Raw genomic sequence first — 17,164 nt, 5'->3', positions numbered from 1 at the left:
CAGAGGCTCAGAGTGCAAAAAAATGAGAGCTCAGAACAACATTCTGCTCTCTCTTCCCAGGCAGACCCACGAGCGCTGGAGACTCCCTCCAAAACAGCAAGGCAGAGCAAGGCCCGCCTCCTCGTCGCTCTTCCCAGCCCAGACTCGTACTCTGAATGACTAATTCGGAGTTTCTTAGCCTCTGCCAGATCCCACTCGGCAGTCGGCTCCAGCTTACAAGGATCTCCTGCAAATACACTGAAAACTGGCTGCTTCCCGCGACACTGTGCCTGCCGCCAATCCTCTACCCTGAGAGGCACAATTCCTGGAAAGTTCACGTCTGCTCGGAGCTGGGGAGCTCTCGGCCGCTCCTGCGCGTCCAGCTCCAGGCCGGCGGGCGATGAGGGGTTAAGGGGTGTGGGGGGCCAGGGCAGCCCGGGAGCCTGTAACCCCACGACGGCCGCGTTCTCTTTCCCTCTGGCTCTGGGGAGCAACAGGCCCAGGGACTCCCGGGCTCGAGGAGGGGCGAAGAGGAAGCTCGGGCTTGGCAGGAAAATGCTGGGGAAATGGGGGGGCGGGGGGAACTGGACACCGGAGATTCCCAGAGCCCCGGGTTTACCGCTCCCCCGGCCCGCCCGCGGGGCTCGGGGCGGGGGCGCCCGCCGGGGGGCAGGCGGGGGGCGCGGGCTCGGCGGCCGCCCAGGGAGCCCGGGGCGCGGCGGCGCCTCTCCCCCGGGCCGGGCCCCGCGCCAAGCCCGCGGGCCGCGGCGGCGAGGTACCTGCTGGTCTCCAGCGAGGAGTAGCGCTCGGGCAGGACCTGCAGGCAGCGCTGGAAGAACCGCACGTGCCGGTCCCGCAGGAAATCCAGCCGCTCTCCCTCCCCGCTCGCCGCCGGCTGCTCGTCCTCGGCGGCCGCCATGATGCTGCGGAAGCGCCGCGCCGCGCCCCGGAAGCGATCGCGGGAGCCCGACGGGCCCGGGGCGGCGCTGGGGCGCGGCGCCGGGGAGTCCCGACGGGCCCGGGGCGGCGCTGGGGGGCGAGCGGCGGTGGGGGGCAGGGGTGCCCGGGAGCCCCGACGGGCCCGGGGGCGGTGCCAGGAAGCCCCGACGGGCCCGGGGGCGGGGGTGGGGGGCGGCGCCAAGAAGCCCCGATGGGCCCGGGGCGGCGGTGGGGGGCGGCGCCGGGGAGCCCCTAGGGGTCTAGGGGCGGCGGTGGGGGGCGAGCGGCGGTGTGGGGAAGGGGTGCCCGGGAGCCCCAACGTGCCCAGGGACGGCGCGGGGTGGGGGCGGCGGTGCCAGGGAGCCCCGACGGGCCCGGGGCGGCGGTAGGGGGAAGGGGTGCCAGGGAGCCCCGAAGGGCCCGGGGGCGGCGGTGGGGGGCAGCACCAGGGATCCCCGACGGGTCCAGGGTCGGGAGCGGGCGGCGCGGGGGGGGGCGACGGGGGTGCTGGGGGGCGGAGGGTAGTGAGCCGCGACGAGCCCAGGAACAACGCGGGGGGGCTTGGGGGGTTGGCGACAGGGGGGCGGTGCCAGGGAGCCCCGAGGAGCCCCCTCCCCGGGGGCGGCGGTGGGGGGCGGCGCCAGGGAGCGCTGTACCCCGTGGTGTTCCTGCGATCCCCCCCCCCCGCCCCCCTCGCGCTATTGGATTCGTCTGTGGGGAACCTTGTGAAATTCATCCCACAGATTCCTCCGTAAATGTTGTCCTCATCCGATATTTGGGGGGAATTGCAAGGTCAAGAGCTTCAAGTTCACGATCAGGAAAGAATGGCCCCACCAGCCCTGCGGGGGACGGTGTGTGTGAGGAGGGTGGGTCAGCAGAAATGAGGCACAGACTGACTCTGGAAGGCCACGGTTTTCAGGTGAATGCGTGGGGGAGATAGACCTACAAGCCAGACTATGAATATAAACGAATGTCTATTAAATTTAAAAAATATCCATGCTGGGCCTCCCCAGTGGCGCAGCGGTTGAGCGCTGGGTTGCGAAGCTGCCCATAGCCTCTGCAGAGCTGGTTCAATCCCCGGCCACCGGGCAAGGGTCCCACATGGCGAGCAGACCTCTCCTGCCGCCCGCTGCTCCCCTCAGCAGTGTACTTCGGTCCTTCTGCCTGCTCTGCTCCCCGCTCTGGCTCTGGTGATTTCTCTCACCCTCCCGCGCTTCTGACTGTACCCAGTGCTTGTATAAATAAATAAAAAAAAAAATAAATCTTAAAAAAAAAAAAGTCGATGCTACCAAAGTCAGAGAAGTTCCTAGTCGTCTCGAACACCAGGAACCAAGGGTATATGCACTTACACTGTACACACACACACACACACACACACACACACACACACACACGTGAATGTTGGCATCTGTATGTTTCACAGTTCTTAAAAAGAGTCAGTGTGTTAGCATCAAAGCTGAATCAATTTGCAACAGCAAATAAGCTCAATATGGTCTCCAACTACCCATGTACCAAAAGATGAGATAGCATATTTCTAGCTATGTTTTCAAAAAGGGATTTAAGGTGCTTTTAGTCACATACTATTCTCCCTTCTAAAGGGAAAAAATTTAGGGAAACAATTCTGCTCAGGATCACGTCTAAACTAGTTATCTTTATAACAAACTATTAGAAGTTTGGGAATATTTCTTATTGTTAGAAATACATTTCTAAATGTATTTCTTTAATAAATACATCCTGTGCGCTGGAGTTACCTTATATTTATCCAACCACCCAAAGCACTTTGTATTATGTTAGATGATAGAAACTTCACAGGTATTTCTGTGTCTTTAACAAATACTTTCTCCTTCCCCATATATTGGGAAGGCCCTCACCCTTCAGGTATGCCCAGGCAAGAGGAATTTTCACTCCTTTATTACAATTAAGATATCTTTCATGCACCATCAAATGTCTGAAAATGTTGAAAGTGGAGTCATGTCACACATTTAATTACTAGATAAAAACCCAAATCAACAAATAACTATAAACCAGAGACACACTGGGGTTGGGGGGTGGGAAGGAGGGAACAGGGTCAAAATTAGGGGGGTGGGAATTGTATGGGGACTACTGCCGGGATGGAAATGCATACATTGTGCAAAAATGAAAAACGATGTAAAAAATATATAAAATAAAATTAAAAAAGGCCTCCCTGGTAGCGCAGCAGGTTGAGTGCAGAGTGCAGTGCTGTGAAGCTGTGTGCAGCTGCTGCAGCGCAGGTTCAATTCCCAGGCGGCTGGGGAGATACCCATATGGCATGGCAGACTTCTCTTGTCACACCCGCTGCTCCCCTCAGCAGTGTATTTTGGTTGTCTGCCAGTTCTGCTCCCTGCTCTGTTGCTGGTGAATCTTCTCACCCTCCAGTGCCTCTGCCCTGCACCCCAACCCTTGTATAAAAATATATAAATCTTGGGCCTCCCTGGTGGTGCAGCGGTTGAGCGCTGGGTTGCGAAGCTGCCCGCAGCCTCTGCAGCGCCAGTTCGATCCCCGGCTGCTCCCCGGCCACCGGAGGAGGGTCCCACATGGCGCGCGGACCTCTCCTGCCGCCCGCTGTTCCCCTCAGCAGTGTACTTCGGTCCTTCTGCCTGCTCTGCTCCCCGCTCTGGCTCTGGTGAATTCTCTCTCCCTCCCGTGCTTCTGACTGTACCCATTGCTTGTATAAATAAATAAATAAATAAATAAATAAATAATAATTTAAAAAAAGAAGAAAAAATTATAAAAAAAAATCATATTAAAAATATATAAATCTTTAAAAAAAAAAAAAGGAAACCATTTCCACATTCCATAGTTAAACAGACACATGGAAAATTTAGAAATAACCTAAGGAAAATCATAAATGTGAGAAGTTTTGTTAATAGGGAAAAAATAAAGAAGAGAAAAATAAGGAAAAAATAAATTTAATTACTAGAATCAACTATGCATATTTCTATAAATGCTATTTATAGTCAATATAAATAAATAAATGCAATCCTTTTCAGTCTGGCTTTTAAAGGGAAGCCAAATATTTCATCTAATCTTCAGTTCAAGAACCCTCATTATAACTCCACTCTGGAGGAAAAACTCTATGATAGAGTCAATGAACGATAATACATTATACCTACTAAGCAAGCAAACGCCCCCCTTTTCACTGGTGACTTTGATCAAGATTTCTGACATACTAACAGACTAACTCCCATGTAAAATGCCACTGTACTGTGTTAGCTAAGAAGTGGAAGTACCTCAAGTCTTCGAAGTGTAGGAATGATAGCACATCTATAAGACTGCATACTATTTAGTCATTAAATACTGTTTGAATTATACAGAAACATGGAAAATATATGTAACATGATGTTAAGTCACTATAGTATAGAAATTATAGTATAGAATCTAAAGTGCAGATCATAATGGTAGCTATTTAAAAATACATGGGTATATTTTTGGAAAAAGTTACTTTGGGTGGTAAATTACGGTGATTTATAACATTTTTCTTTTAGGATTTTTTTTTTCTAAATTTCTCATTAAGATACTTTTCAAACTAATACAAGAAATGCTTATTTGATACATCTTCTATGAGCCCAATATACCACATCTTTTATAATAAATTTCTCATTTATCTTTCATTTAGTTAAAAGGACTGCTTTCAGAGAACTTCCATACTTTGTTAATAAAACAAAAAAATTAACATAAGTTATAAGAGTCATATCACCCAGGGCCTCCCCGGTGGCGCAGCGGTTGAGCGCTGGGTTGCGAAGCTGCCCGCAGCCTCTGCAGCACCAGTTCGCTCCCCAGCTGCTCCCCGGCCACCGGAGGAGGGTCCCACATGGCGCGCAGACCTCTCCTGCTGCCCACTGCTCCCCTCAGCAGTGTACTTCGGTCCTTCTGCCTGCTCTGCTCCCCGCTCTGGCTCTGGTGAATTCTCTCACTCTCCCGCGCTTCTGACTGTACCCAGTATATGCATAAATAAATAAATAAATAAATCTTTAAAAAAAAAAAAAAAGAGTCATATCACCCAGTTTGCTTACCTTCAGCAGGAAACTGAAAATTGTGATTCTCTGCAACAGAAAGCAACATGTCAGAAAGCAACATTTATGGAACATGCTTTCCTCTCTCTTGTAGTGTATTCAGCTTTGTTTTCAAATTCTCTTTTCCTGTACTGTATTTTATTTCTCTGTATTTTATTTCTAAGATGCCTCAAAAATTTTTTTAATAAAGATTTATTTATTTATACAAGCACTGGGCACAGTCAGAAGCATGGGAGGGTGAGAGAATTCACCAGAGCCAGAGCAGAGAGCAGAGCAGGCAGACTGATAAAGTACACTGCTGAGGGGAGCAGCGGGCATCAGGAGAGGTCTGCGCGCCATGTGGGACCCTCGCCCAGTGGCCGGGGTTCAAACCGACGCTGCAGAGGCTGTGAGCAGCTTCGCAACCCAGCGCTCAACTGCTGAGCCACCGGGGAGGCCCCTGCCTCAAATATTTTTAAAAGTATATTGAGCAAGTACGACAAATAAGTAATGCATTCTGGATTAAGAATGTTTTATGGTAATTCTCTTATTCTGCACCAATAATTGTATAACTAACATTCAGTTTCAAAATTGGAAACCACCTACTTGGAATATTAACTCTGAAATAAGGAAAGGTTTTGATCACTAGTATATTTCTGAGTTATCTGACTGAAATGTATTAAATTACCATTAAAGATACTTTAAGATGAAAGTTAAACAAAGTTTCTAGTTAATATGTATATGGTAGCTTTCCTGTAAGATGGGAAAAATTAAAATTAGCAACTAAGATTTTATGATAGGAAAGATTGAGTCAAATTAAGTTAAATGTTTCTCATATATGAAGTTTGGAAATTTTAAAAATTAACTTTTTTGACCAAATATGTAGCAATTTTGAAAACTTCAAAATGCCACCAAGAGAAATCATTAGATTCTAACTAGCTTATTTCAGATGATGTTTCAAACAGAATTTTCATGTTATGAAGCAAACAGAAATGGAAAAGAAAACTGCGTTAGCCAGGAAAATGTGAAAGACACAAAAATTTTATAAATATGTTAAGTCCAAAAAGGTTGAAGGGAAATTTGTAATAACTAAAGAAACCAAAAAAGATTCTATCAATAATACAGATAACAGGGTCTATAAGAGAGGAAAGACATATTTTTTTTAAATAAAATTTTATATAAAACAAAGCATGCTTCAAACAGATACAAAATATTTATTACACAAAATGTAGCAACTGACAAACTACCAGTTAGGTTGTACTTAGAAAAGTGCTAACTTATTTCATAATTCAAAAAAACTTTACATTTTTGTCACTCAAGTTAATTTCCCCCCAAATTATCAATGTTAAAAAATTTTAGCTTAAAAAAGTTACTGATTGTCCCAATTTATTTTGCGATGTCATGACAAAAACAGTCTTTGAAAGATTCTGAATCAGTAAATGAAATAGTCTATAACGTAAACTTATTAAAAAAAACTTTTACATAAATAGGCCAACATACATATTAAATACCCTCTTAGTATAAACAGGAATTACTAATGACAATGCTACTTACTACCTGTCAATTCACAAACAGCACAACTGACTAGGCCAGTGTGAAAGAACATAGTTAAGTCACTCTCTTCTTTGTAAGTGAATATGCTAACATTCTCATTAACTAAATACCAATTTCATTATCTCATGTTCTTTCCTATATTCCTTGTCTCCAGGTTGGAATAGCCCTAAGGAAAAGAAGAGAAGGACAATTAAAAATACACAGGAAATTTTAAATAATCCTGTTTAAACGTTTACTTTAAATATGTGTCATTTGCTTTATCAATTCTTTACTGTAAAATACACTATATAAATAGAACGCAGAATATAAACATGTAAAATATAATATATAAATAGAACACAGACTATAAACATGTAGTTATTAATGTCTAATAAGTGACCACCTTGCTCCTCTTTACCTGTGTGGGATATGGAGAAGCGGCCCAGAGCTTGAGGGTCCAATCTTTCTGGTTCGTTGTTCCCAACCTTTGGTAGGTTTATAAAGCCTAGAGGGGTCTCTGCTAACATTGTTTTCCACCTATAGTCAGAAGTACAATGAGTGCCAGTTAATTTATATAAACTGTTGACTAAGTAAGATCCTTAGTTATAGAAAGCAGTTTCAAAAAACATACTTGATATTATCTAAACAAAAACAGAAGCTGTTAATAACCTCTTCAATAAGGAAACTTCTAATTGTGGCCATCGTTAAAATAAAATTTGGACCATATCAATCTATTCATCAAGTGTGATTCTGGTTAATTTTTCTAGTTCAATGATTTTGATCTATGTTTTTTCTATTATGAGAGAAATATTATGCAATAAATATGATACTAGGATAGCCACTAAATTTATTGAGGATTTAACCAATCTAGACTAAATAACCACCAATGGGTCCTTTGTTTTATCCATGAGAGTCATCAACATCCTCAGTTCTCAGTATTACCAGGGAGATGAAACAATGCTCACAGCTGTCACAGATCTAAAATAGAGGCTCACATAGAAAGAATGAAAAAAGAATCCAAGAATAGGAAGAGAGAAGTAATTTAGGGTAAAAAAAAAAAAGTAGGTGTTTATTATGTGACATAGTGGAAATTCAAACAATAGTTGCTTTATATTGTTATGCTTTGTAATATGTAAGTATATAAGTATGAAATTCGAAGGAAATGAAACAAAAATGGATATAAAGAAAATGGAATTAGTTTATATCTTTACAAATCAAGGAATTAGGATAATAACAATAAAACTAAGTTAATCTCAGTCCAGAGTACCTTTTCTTTTAATTTTGCCAGTCGTCTTTGTTTTTCTGCCTTTTCATCTTCTTTTGACTGTCTGTCTAGAATTTTCAATTCAAGTTTATGTAAATCCTAAAAAACATATACCAAAAAAGATAACATTAAAAAATAAAATTAGAATCCATTTCAAAGTTTACTTGCTTGCAAGTAAAATTCAGTTACCTAAACCATCAATACTCCTTCAGTATTAATCTTTACCGACAAAGGTTAAGAGCTTTTATTTTTCTGAATATATATATATATATATATATATCTGAATATATATATAAATATATAAAATGTATGCACATCCATTCTGAATTACTTTAGAAGGCTCTTACTTTATGGTCCAAGCTAAAGCTCCTTTTCATAGTTTCGTTAAGCCCATTCTCACTTAGCAATACAGATATATCGATATATGGTTTTAGATCTGTCTTATATTTTCTGTTTCATAGATTTTCTTTTTTCTCAGTCTTTTCTTTTTTCTTTTATTTCTCAGTCTTTAATTTTTCTCTGTCTTACATTTTCTGTTTCATAGATTTTCTTTTTTCTCAGTCTTTCATTACATGGCCTGTGTTTCTTTATGAGTTGTGGGAAGACACGGGATCTTTCATTATTAGGGAGATTTTTATATATGAAATAAGAAAATTTCCATTACTCTTTTTGTCTATGTTCTTTCTTCATACTTCCTTCACTTTGTGCTTTATGAATGTTGCTGCTATGTGTTTTGATATATGTAACAATTTATAACAGTAATACTCATAACAGATCTCATCTCTCTCCACTTTAAAGTATCTTCCTAATCTTTTTTCATACTTTTCGGACTGATTTCCACTTTGTCAGTAAGAGTGCAACCTCTTTCTTTAATTAGCATTTTTCTTGTATACATTACTTTAAAATCACCCTACCTCAGTAACAACTGTGATGCCTTTAAATCTACATTGAGTATCTAGAATGTACCAGGCCTCAGGCTATGGGGATGAAGGAAATAGAGAGCCTTTGCCTCATGAAGCTCCCATTAGGCCTGGGAAGATGCACAGCAAGCAAGCAAATCACCTGGGGGAAAAAGCCAGCCAACGTGGCAGAGGGGACCGGACATACACAGCCTGGCCTGCGGCTACTTTTCCAGGCTGCCATACATCTGCCACCAGATGTCCTGAGAACACTGAAGTATTTATAGTTCCTCCAAGTTGCTGTTCATGCTGTTCCTTCTCTCTGCCGGCAAGTACCCTTCTTTTCTTTCACTTCCTTCTCCTGTGACTCAACCCAAGTACCTCCTTCTGGCTGACACTCACACTTCTGCATATCCAGCTCCTAGAGTTTTCTCCCTACATCTCCATCATCACTATTCGCCACTTTAACCTGAAAAATACTCACACATCTATATTTCCCACAGACCTTGACTTAGAAATCCGGGAGCCCGGCTTATTGATTTAGGTATACCAAAGCCAGGCACAGGGAAATGCACCTTACAAGCCTTCAGTTTTCTCTGAGCTGAATTTGAAGTAATACCTTTACGTGTGGCATTGAAAAATTAAGTAGGAAACAAGCTTACTCACTCTTTCTTGAAACCTGGAAATTTCCTCAGCGGCAGTTTTCCTTTTTTCTGCCTTTTCTGTTTTTTCCCTCATCTCCTTTTCAAGTCTCAAAAATTCTTCCTGTTCTTTCTTTTGCTGGGTGTAACTTTCTAGTAGTAATTTTAGTTTAAACTGGCGCTGACGCTCTTTCTGTTGCTTTTTCTCTTTCTCTTCTTCTTCTTTTAACTGGGAAGCATATTTCATTGACATTTCTATACTTTTTTGTTTTTTCCAAGCTTCAACTGCCAATTTCTGCTTCTTTCTTTGTTCCTCTTTTTGCTTCTGAGTATCTTCTTGTTTGTTATAAAGCACAGGGATGTTATTTGTTTTTTCTTTTAACTTCAAAAGCTCCTCCTTTTTTTGTTCCTTTTTAGTTTTCCAGTTCTGAATAGACTTAATAATTAAAAAAGACAGCAATAGGATATTTTTAGCAACCAAAAGCACTTTAAAATATAACCTCAAATCCATCTATCCAGAAAGAATATTGATTGTGGGTTGCTTAGGATTTAAAGTGTCTTTTTTTTTTTTAAACTAATGCAACTTTTTCTACTTCTGTCTTTAAAAAAATGTAAAGTACTTTTTAAAACACTGAACAACGGTTTATTCTTTTTACCTTCCCCCTCTGTCCTAATCCACAGGTTCACAAGGACTGCCTCTCATGAGGTTTCCTCCTGCCCTTTACCTCCTAAACGTCATTTTTTACTCTTCTCCCCTGTGTAGAGGAGAAACAGCTCTTTCCTCTGATCATCTCACTTCTGCTTCTGAATCCTTTTTCTTTTTTCTTTTTAAAGATTTATTTATTTATTTTACACAAGAACTGGGGTACAGGTCAGAAGCGCGGAAGGGTGAGAGAATTCACCAGAGCCAGAACGGGGAGCAGAACAGGCAGACGGACCGAACACTGCTGAAGAGAGCAGCAGATGAGGCAGGAGAGGTCTGCTGCGCCATGTGGTGTTCTCCTTGACTGGTAGGGAATCGAACTGGCGCTGCAGAGGCTACGAACAGCATCACAGCATGGCGCTTAACTACTGCGCCACAGGGGAGGCCCCTGAATCCTTTTTCTAGGCTTGGGTTACTTTCTGGGTGATCTTTCTCTAGCCAAGCATCATAAGAAGTATCAAAATCAAGGTGAATGTAAGCTTTGCCACTGACCACGTGTGACCTTGGATGAGTCATTAACCTTCTGTATTCATTTTTCTCATCCGTGACCTGGTAGGTTTGTTTCAGACAATAGGGTTGTTGGGATGATTAAATGAGTCAGTGCCTGACACATAGTGCTTCATAAACATTAAAAATTAAACTCTCCATAGCTTTATATATGAGGGTATGTAAAGATTATTTAAAATTCCTAGCAGGGGCCTCCCCTGGTGGAGCAGGCGGTTGAGTGCCATGCTGTGAAGCTGTCCGCAGCCTCTGCAGCACTGGTTCCATCCCAGCCAGTTGGTGAGGATCCCACATGGTGCAGCAGACCTCTCCTGTTGTGCCCGCTGCTCCCCTCAGCAGTGTATTTCTTCAGTCTGCCTGTTCTGTTCCCTGCTCTGTCTCTGGTGAATCCTCTCACAATCCCACGCATCTGGACTGTACCCCGGTTCTTGTATAATTAAATCTTAAAAAATTAAAATAAAATAAAATAAAATTCCTAGCAGGTTCTCAAGTCAGGAAACTAGTTCTTGACCTTTCCTCCTGCTGTATAATTCATTCCATTAGGTAAATTCTTGAGGTATGTGTACTATATACAAGGTGATGTGACAGGAACTCTGGCTGATAGAGAATACCGACTGTCATCCAGTACAGTAGTACTCAAAGTGCCGGGCCACAGTAATAGCAGGGATTTTTGCAAAATGTAAATCAGTGTGTTAGGGGTAAAGGATGTCCTGAGCAAACTCCATACAGGCTTTGTGGACTCCACACCCATTCCATCAAGACAATGGGAACTACAAATCCCATGATCACCGAAGGGAGGGCTGTGAGGACTTAAGAGCAGAGTTAAGCACCCAGGTTCTCTGTTTGAGTATTTAACTAGCCATGTGGCCAAGGGTGGGGGTGGGGGGCTCTCTCTTGGCCAGGCAGCGCTTGTCTCAGAAAGTCATTTGGGATTCCAGGTCAGTGGAACGGGTAGGACACACTTAAGAATTTATCTCCCTCTTTTTCTCCCTGAGTTATTCATTTCCTCATTTCCCCATTCCTTGTAAATAAACCTTTGATTTTGTGTGTGACTGCAATTTAAGTTCCATTTAAGCATGAGGATGAGGACCCCGCTGTCAGGCAACCTGTTTTATATGAGCGTTGCTCTGTAACAAGTGCACTGCTTCCTTCAATGAGAAATGTTCTTGAAGAAAAGGCAACTGAATTAAACAGTGCTTATTGAGTAGCTGATTCTGCATCAATCACTTTTTCTTGTGGTAGACCAGGAACAAACAAATTTGCTGGGATAGCTGGGACCAGATGGGCTCCCCTAGGGGAGAGAAGATATAAATTCTGGCTGCAGGATGCGCACATCATAAAAGAGCTATAAATAGCTAAGCTTTGGAAACAACCCAAATGCCCAAAAATAGATGACTGGATCAAGAAGATGTGGCACATATATACCATGGAATATTACTCAGCATTCAAAAAAGATAAACACATGCAATTTGCAGCAACATGGATGGCGCTGGAAGGGATCATGCTCAGCGAAATAAGCCAAAAAGAAAAAGAAAAATACCGGATGGTCTCACTCATAGCAGGAATCTAGAAAACTTAAATAAGGGACCAGGAAAATGAATAACTATAAGAAAGTGAAAATCAAAATCAACAAAAAACTATGAACCAGAGACACTTTTAGGGGGGCGGGGGCGGGAGGGGAGGGATTGGGGTCAGAATGGGGGGGCTGCAATTGTATGGGGAATATAACAATTAAAAAAAAAAAGAAAGAAAGAAAATAAAGAAAAAGAAAAAAAAAATAAAAGAGCTATAAATGCCATGTCAGTGAAATTCTGAGGGGGACTACCTGTGTCTGAGTGAAAACAAAGAAAGTAGCAGCATCTGACCTGGGCAGATCTTGATAGGTTGAGAGTGGAAGAGAGGAGAGATGGAATCTCCAGAAAGCGGGAATAACATAAGCAAGGGTACTCAGGCTGGAGCGTTCGTTCAGAGCACGTCTAAAATAGCAAAGGACAGGACAGCCCCCACGGTAAAGAATTATCCAGCCCAAGACATCAAGACAGTCAAGGCTGAGAGATCCTGATCTAAATCAAAGCCAGGAAACACTTTTGGGAAAATCAAACTTTGAAAGTATTTGCTACAATTAAGCATTACTCTTTTCTCTGGGGTAGTGAACATTTTAAAGTAAGCACAGAGGGAGAAGTTGCAAAACTCAAAGAAACTTTTAAGACTCCAAAGGGTGTTTGTTTTTTTTCTACTGCCCCTTTATCCTCTAGTGAAAACTATGTAGCCTTAGTGGTAAATGACTTTTACTGAAAGTCTGAACTTCCTACATTTCTCATGGACATGGGTTTCACACATAATCATAGGTTGTTTGGCCTTTATATTATTTCTTGTGGTAGAAATGTTGGCACTGAGTGTCTGCAACTGTAGTTCTATAACTTGGTAAAATTACTTAACTTCTCAAGGCTTCTGTAAGATTCTATAATACACCTCATGCCGTTGTTTACAGTTAGTAATACAACATATGAAAGTTGAAAGTGTTGAAAGCAAAAGGATATGGTCATATGCCCTTTTGTATACAGTATTTCTTGACCAAAATAAAAGTGTGTGTTATATGTTCAAAAAAAAAAATAAAGTTAGTAATACATGTTACGTGCCTAGAACACAGAAATAGATGCCAAATAATAGCTATTATCATGATTATTACCTCTTTTTTCCTCTCTTCTAGGGCCAGAAATTTTTGATACCATTTCTCATGTTGTTGAACTTCATCCTGTGTTCTTCCAGGAAGGTGTTCTAGAACTTCTCCCACAAATGTTGGCTTCCCTTTATGCTTGTTTCTCACCTTTACAAAGGTCTGGTGATCATAATCATCCCAGCCCCCTTGTCGCCCTCCTGTTTGCTGAAGGAATTTTTCAAAGTCTACCACTTCTTCTGGAAGTGTACTTGTTACTTTGTCTACAGGCACTTTGCTGGACATTGTTCTGAAAGCTTTCTCTGCTTCTGAATTACCTAAAGCCCAAGAGTCAATTTTTCTTGATATGGCATTCAACTCATTATTAGTTGTTTTCTCTTCTTTAATAAGCTCTTCATATCTACAAGTTTAAAAATAAAGTTTGAAAAATAACATAACAAATTCATATTAGCCTTTTTTCTTGAACTTAATTATGCTCAACTCTTTTCATGTCATTTCCACTTAACATTATTAACATTGATAAATTTAAACCTTAAAAGAGTTTGCTTAGAGAAAAGAACAAGCTTTCAAATTCTTACTTTGGATTTTATGGAGGCCATGTAAATGAAAATTCACTTTAAACATGAAAAACAGTCTAAAGCCTCAAACAAAAGAAGACAGGTGTTACACTGCTTTTTTGTAAGACTAGTACTGAATATGTAACAATATAATGTGTAGATAGCAACTTAGTAGAGAGTTATTGAAAAATAAAGGTCAATAATTTGATATTAGAATAAGTTTAAAACGTACATCAGCCTCTGTTCTTCCTTAAAAGTGTTAATTGCATTTTCAATTTCCTCCATCATTTCTCTGAGCTTCTCAACAACTATAAAAAGGGGGGAAAGGGAAGTATTATGTTACTCCATATTTCAGTATGAATTAAATATTAGGAAAAAGATAGAATGTTCCCTTACTTTAAAAACATTTCTTAGCCTAAAGGATAAGGAAGCTGTAGTTAAAAAAAGCACAGTTTATGATTGCAACTTTTTTAAGTACAGAGTTTTTTTCTTACATATACAGATCATTAAATATTATTATTAATTACAAAAAAAATTCACACTATACAAATTCTTGTGACTTACAGTTTTTATTTAACAAAAATGTGGCTGACTTTCTCTGAGGTGGGTATGTATGAATATATATACCTCATTCTCTCTTCCTACCTTACTCTTTTTATGGATACATGATATTTGTCTAAATCTATACTAATTCATTAACTTAATTCCTTAATAGACAAACCTTTAAGTAGATGCAATGTTGTGATAAATAACTTTGCATATGTATTTTGACAGGTTCAAATAAACATGCTTAGAGGATAACTGCTGAAACTCGAAATGCTAAATAAAGTATGCACACTTTAGAGTATGCTAGATGCCTTCACATTGTCTTTCAAGGAGGCTCTACGACTGCAGTTCCCAAGAGTGCACCTTCCCATGTAACCTTATTACCCTTATTAACCATTTCCAATATGATGGGCAAAAACTTATTGATTTAATCGTCATTTTTATGTAATAAGTAATAAAGTAATAAGTCAACACACTTTGTTCATAAGTGTCTTCTATTTCTTTTGCTATAATGTATACCTTATAATTTTTCCCCATCCTTCTATTATTTACTTTTTTGCCTCTGATTTGTAGATGCTCTTTATATATTATGGATACTAGTTTTTAAAGCTACATATATATTGTTAATACTTTCTCCATTTGCCTTTCACCTTTGCTTATGGATTTGAGTAGCTGACTATGCCCACTTATTTCTTTATGGCTTCTGACCTTTGTCATTCTCATAAAATATAATTATAAAAACAATAATCTAGATTCCTTTCTAGTACTTATATAGTTCCATATATTAATTTAATAATAAATGGTACTAATAATACAGTCTTAGCGCTTACTCTGTTGGAACCACCGCACAAGTACTTTATAGCCATTGTCCCACTTCATCTCCCCAACGATGGGGTTGGGGCCTATGATGCTTGAGAGCTGAGGAAATGAAGCTCAGAAAGAGCAAGAAACCACCTGACATCATGTAACTAGTGAGTGAAAGATCAAGAGCTGGACCCCCCATCTGTCTGATTCTGAAGTCCATACATCTGAGCACTTGTACTGCTTTCATCCTTCAGGAATGAATGTGAATATAAGTAGGGAAGTAGGAATACAATCTTGTTTCCCTCAAATGACTAGCATCTGAACATGCTATTTAATTTTTCCCTTAGGTATTCAAAATGCATCTGAAAGACAATTCGAAAAGCAAATGATGGGGAAAGGGTGAGGTTAGGAAGCAAGAAATTAGTCTTTTTTTTCCTTTTCACTAGCTGAATCTGAATCCCTCCACAACAGGGTCTTCATTCTGCACATGACATTATCTGTTCGGCTTCCCTCAGGGTTTGTAAAGATTAGATAGCACTTCAAAGGTAAAAGGACTTGCATGACAGCAGATATTACAGTTTTCCAGTGCACCCTTATTAACTCCTAACCAATAAACTAGGCTGAGCTCTATTAATGCTAAACAAAAAACCCTCCTCTTAGAAAAGTATAACTTTTCCCAATAAACACTAGAAAATACTAACACATAAAATGAAAGAAAGAAAACCTAAATTTACTTACAATCAGGTGTAGGCTTCACATCTTTTAACTGATGCTGAAGTTTCTTTACATTGTTATGTATTTTGGCCAACTGTTGCTGAATTTTTGCTCCTATAAGGAGGAAGTGTGTACTTTAAAATAATTCCATGACAAATGTGGCTACATTTCAGGATTCTACGGATAAGGCTCATAACCACCACCCAATAAAAGATAAAACAGTAAAAAAAAAAAACTTTCATTTTCCTCCAGTATTTAAAAGCACAGTGGGTTAGATCTTCTATAAAAGAAAATATCCATTTATTTTCTGTGTAACTTGAGTTATTGCATACTTTTAAATATATGGATTAGTAGCTTAGATTTAGTAATATTGTGTTCTAAACTTTAGCAGTGTTTTCTCCTCTTATTAATTTGGTATAGCTTAAGACATAGAATTTGATCTCAATTCTTGCTGGACTATTAAAACTGTCGAATAAATCAACATTAATTATATGAAGATAGACAAAGCTCCCAATGAGAATTTTATCTAACCATATCCTCTAAGACACTGGTGTCACTGTCACGACTTTGAGGAGCTGCTTCAGGTGCCATTGTGGCCTCTACGCTACAGGTTACCAGGCTCGACCGAAGGGCCAGCCTGAAGTTAAAGGTCATGTCCACGATCAGAGCCTGGCAAACAGCACAGTCTCAAAATTATCCTCTCACATGTCCGTCCTATACCAGCAACAGAGAAGGTGGCTTCATCTTTCAGAGTCACTTTCTGAAGTAATAATTTTATTTTAATATTTATTTGTATCATTAAGTTGATGTAATATTCACATTCATATACACACGCACATAGAGTATATTCATGTATTTTACTTAATGAACCTCCTGGTTTTTTGGGCACTGTCCAAAAATCCTTAAAAGCAGTTTTTTGGGGAAAAGTTTAACTCAGGGCCTGGAACCAGTGCTAATACCCCAACCAAAATTCAAACGTGTGTTATGCTACTTGGGCTTGTTCTATTTTTCACTAAACCAAGAGTTCCATCAAAGAAATTTCATATTTTAGAGGGTCTTATTGGAATTTTAGGGCAAGACACTTCTCTAGTAAAGTTAGAAAACTAGAAATATGTTTTTTTTTATTGTTTTGTTTTTGCCAGTTTGATCAGCTAGTGATACTGCTGTAGGGCAAATCATCTTTTATTAATTCATTAAGAACTGGCATCCTGTAGAGGCCAACTTTTTAAGGACAGCATTACGTAAATGCAGGCTACAATGGTGGCATGACATCTGAGGTAAGGAATAGATGCTGACTACTTCTAAACTGTAGTATGTGAGGGGGAAATTCTACATCCATGTATATAAAGACAATACATCCTTCCTCCCCTAGATGAGAGAAGCACAAAAAG

General features: G+C 40.6%; 2 protein-coding genes across 2 annotated transcripts in view; both read right to left on the bottom strand.

The window, feature by feature from the left end:
* Window positions 1-898, bottom strand: part of PGGT1B (protein geranylgeranyltransferase type I subunit beta) — a 39,553-nt gene extending 38,655 nt beyond the window's left edge. The window contains exon 1 of the mRNA XM_037509494.2: window positions 759-898. Coding sequence (XP_037365391.1) covers window positions 759-898 — 140 coding nt within the window. The remainder of the gene's footprint in view (window positions 1-758) is intronic.
* A 5,098-nt stretch (window positions 899-5,996) lies between these two features.
* FEM1C (fem-1 homolog C) overlaps window positions 5,997-17,164 on the bottom strand; it is a 202,974-nt gene continuing 191,806 nt past the window's right edge. Inside the window, exons 7-13 of the mRNA XM_054694513.1 lie at window positions 15,798-15,887; window positions 13,942-14,017; window positions 13,165-13,552; window positions 9,294-9,704; window positions 7,732-7,827; window positions 6,883-7,001; window positions 5,997-6,651 (exon numbers count right to left, since the gene is read on the bottom strand). Coding sequence (XP_054550488.1) covers window positions 6,621-6,651; window positions 6,883-7,001; window positions 7,732-7,827; window positions 9,294-9,704; window positions 13,165-13,552; window positions 13,942-14,017; window positions 15,798-15,887 — 1,211 coding nt within the window. The 3' untranslated portion in view covers window positions 5,997-6,620. The remainder of the gene's footprint in view (window positions 6,652-6,882; window positions 7,002-7,731; window positions 7,828-9,293; window positions 9,705-13,164; window positions 13,553-13,941; window positions 14,018-15,797; window positions 15,888-17,164) is intronic.

This window comes from Talpa occidentalis, unplaced genomic scaffold (assembly GCF_014898055.3).
Source record: "Talpa occidentalis isolate TD23 unplaced genomic scaffold, MPIMG_talOcc4v2.1 talOcc4.13, whole genome shotgun sequence".
Lineage (NCBI taxonomy): Eukaryota > Metazoa > Chordata > Mammalia > Eulipotyphla > Talpidae > Talpa > Talpa occidentalis.
The sequence above is the reverse complement of the archived record's forward strand: the minus strand, read 5'-3'. Positions and strand labels throughout refer to the sequence as shown.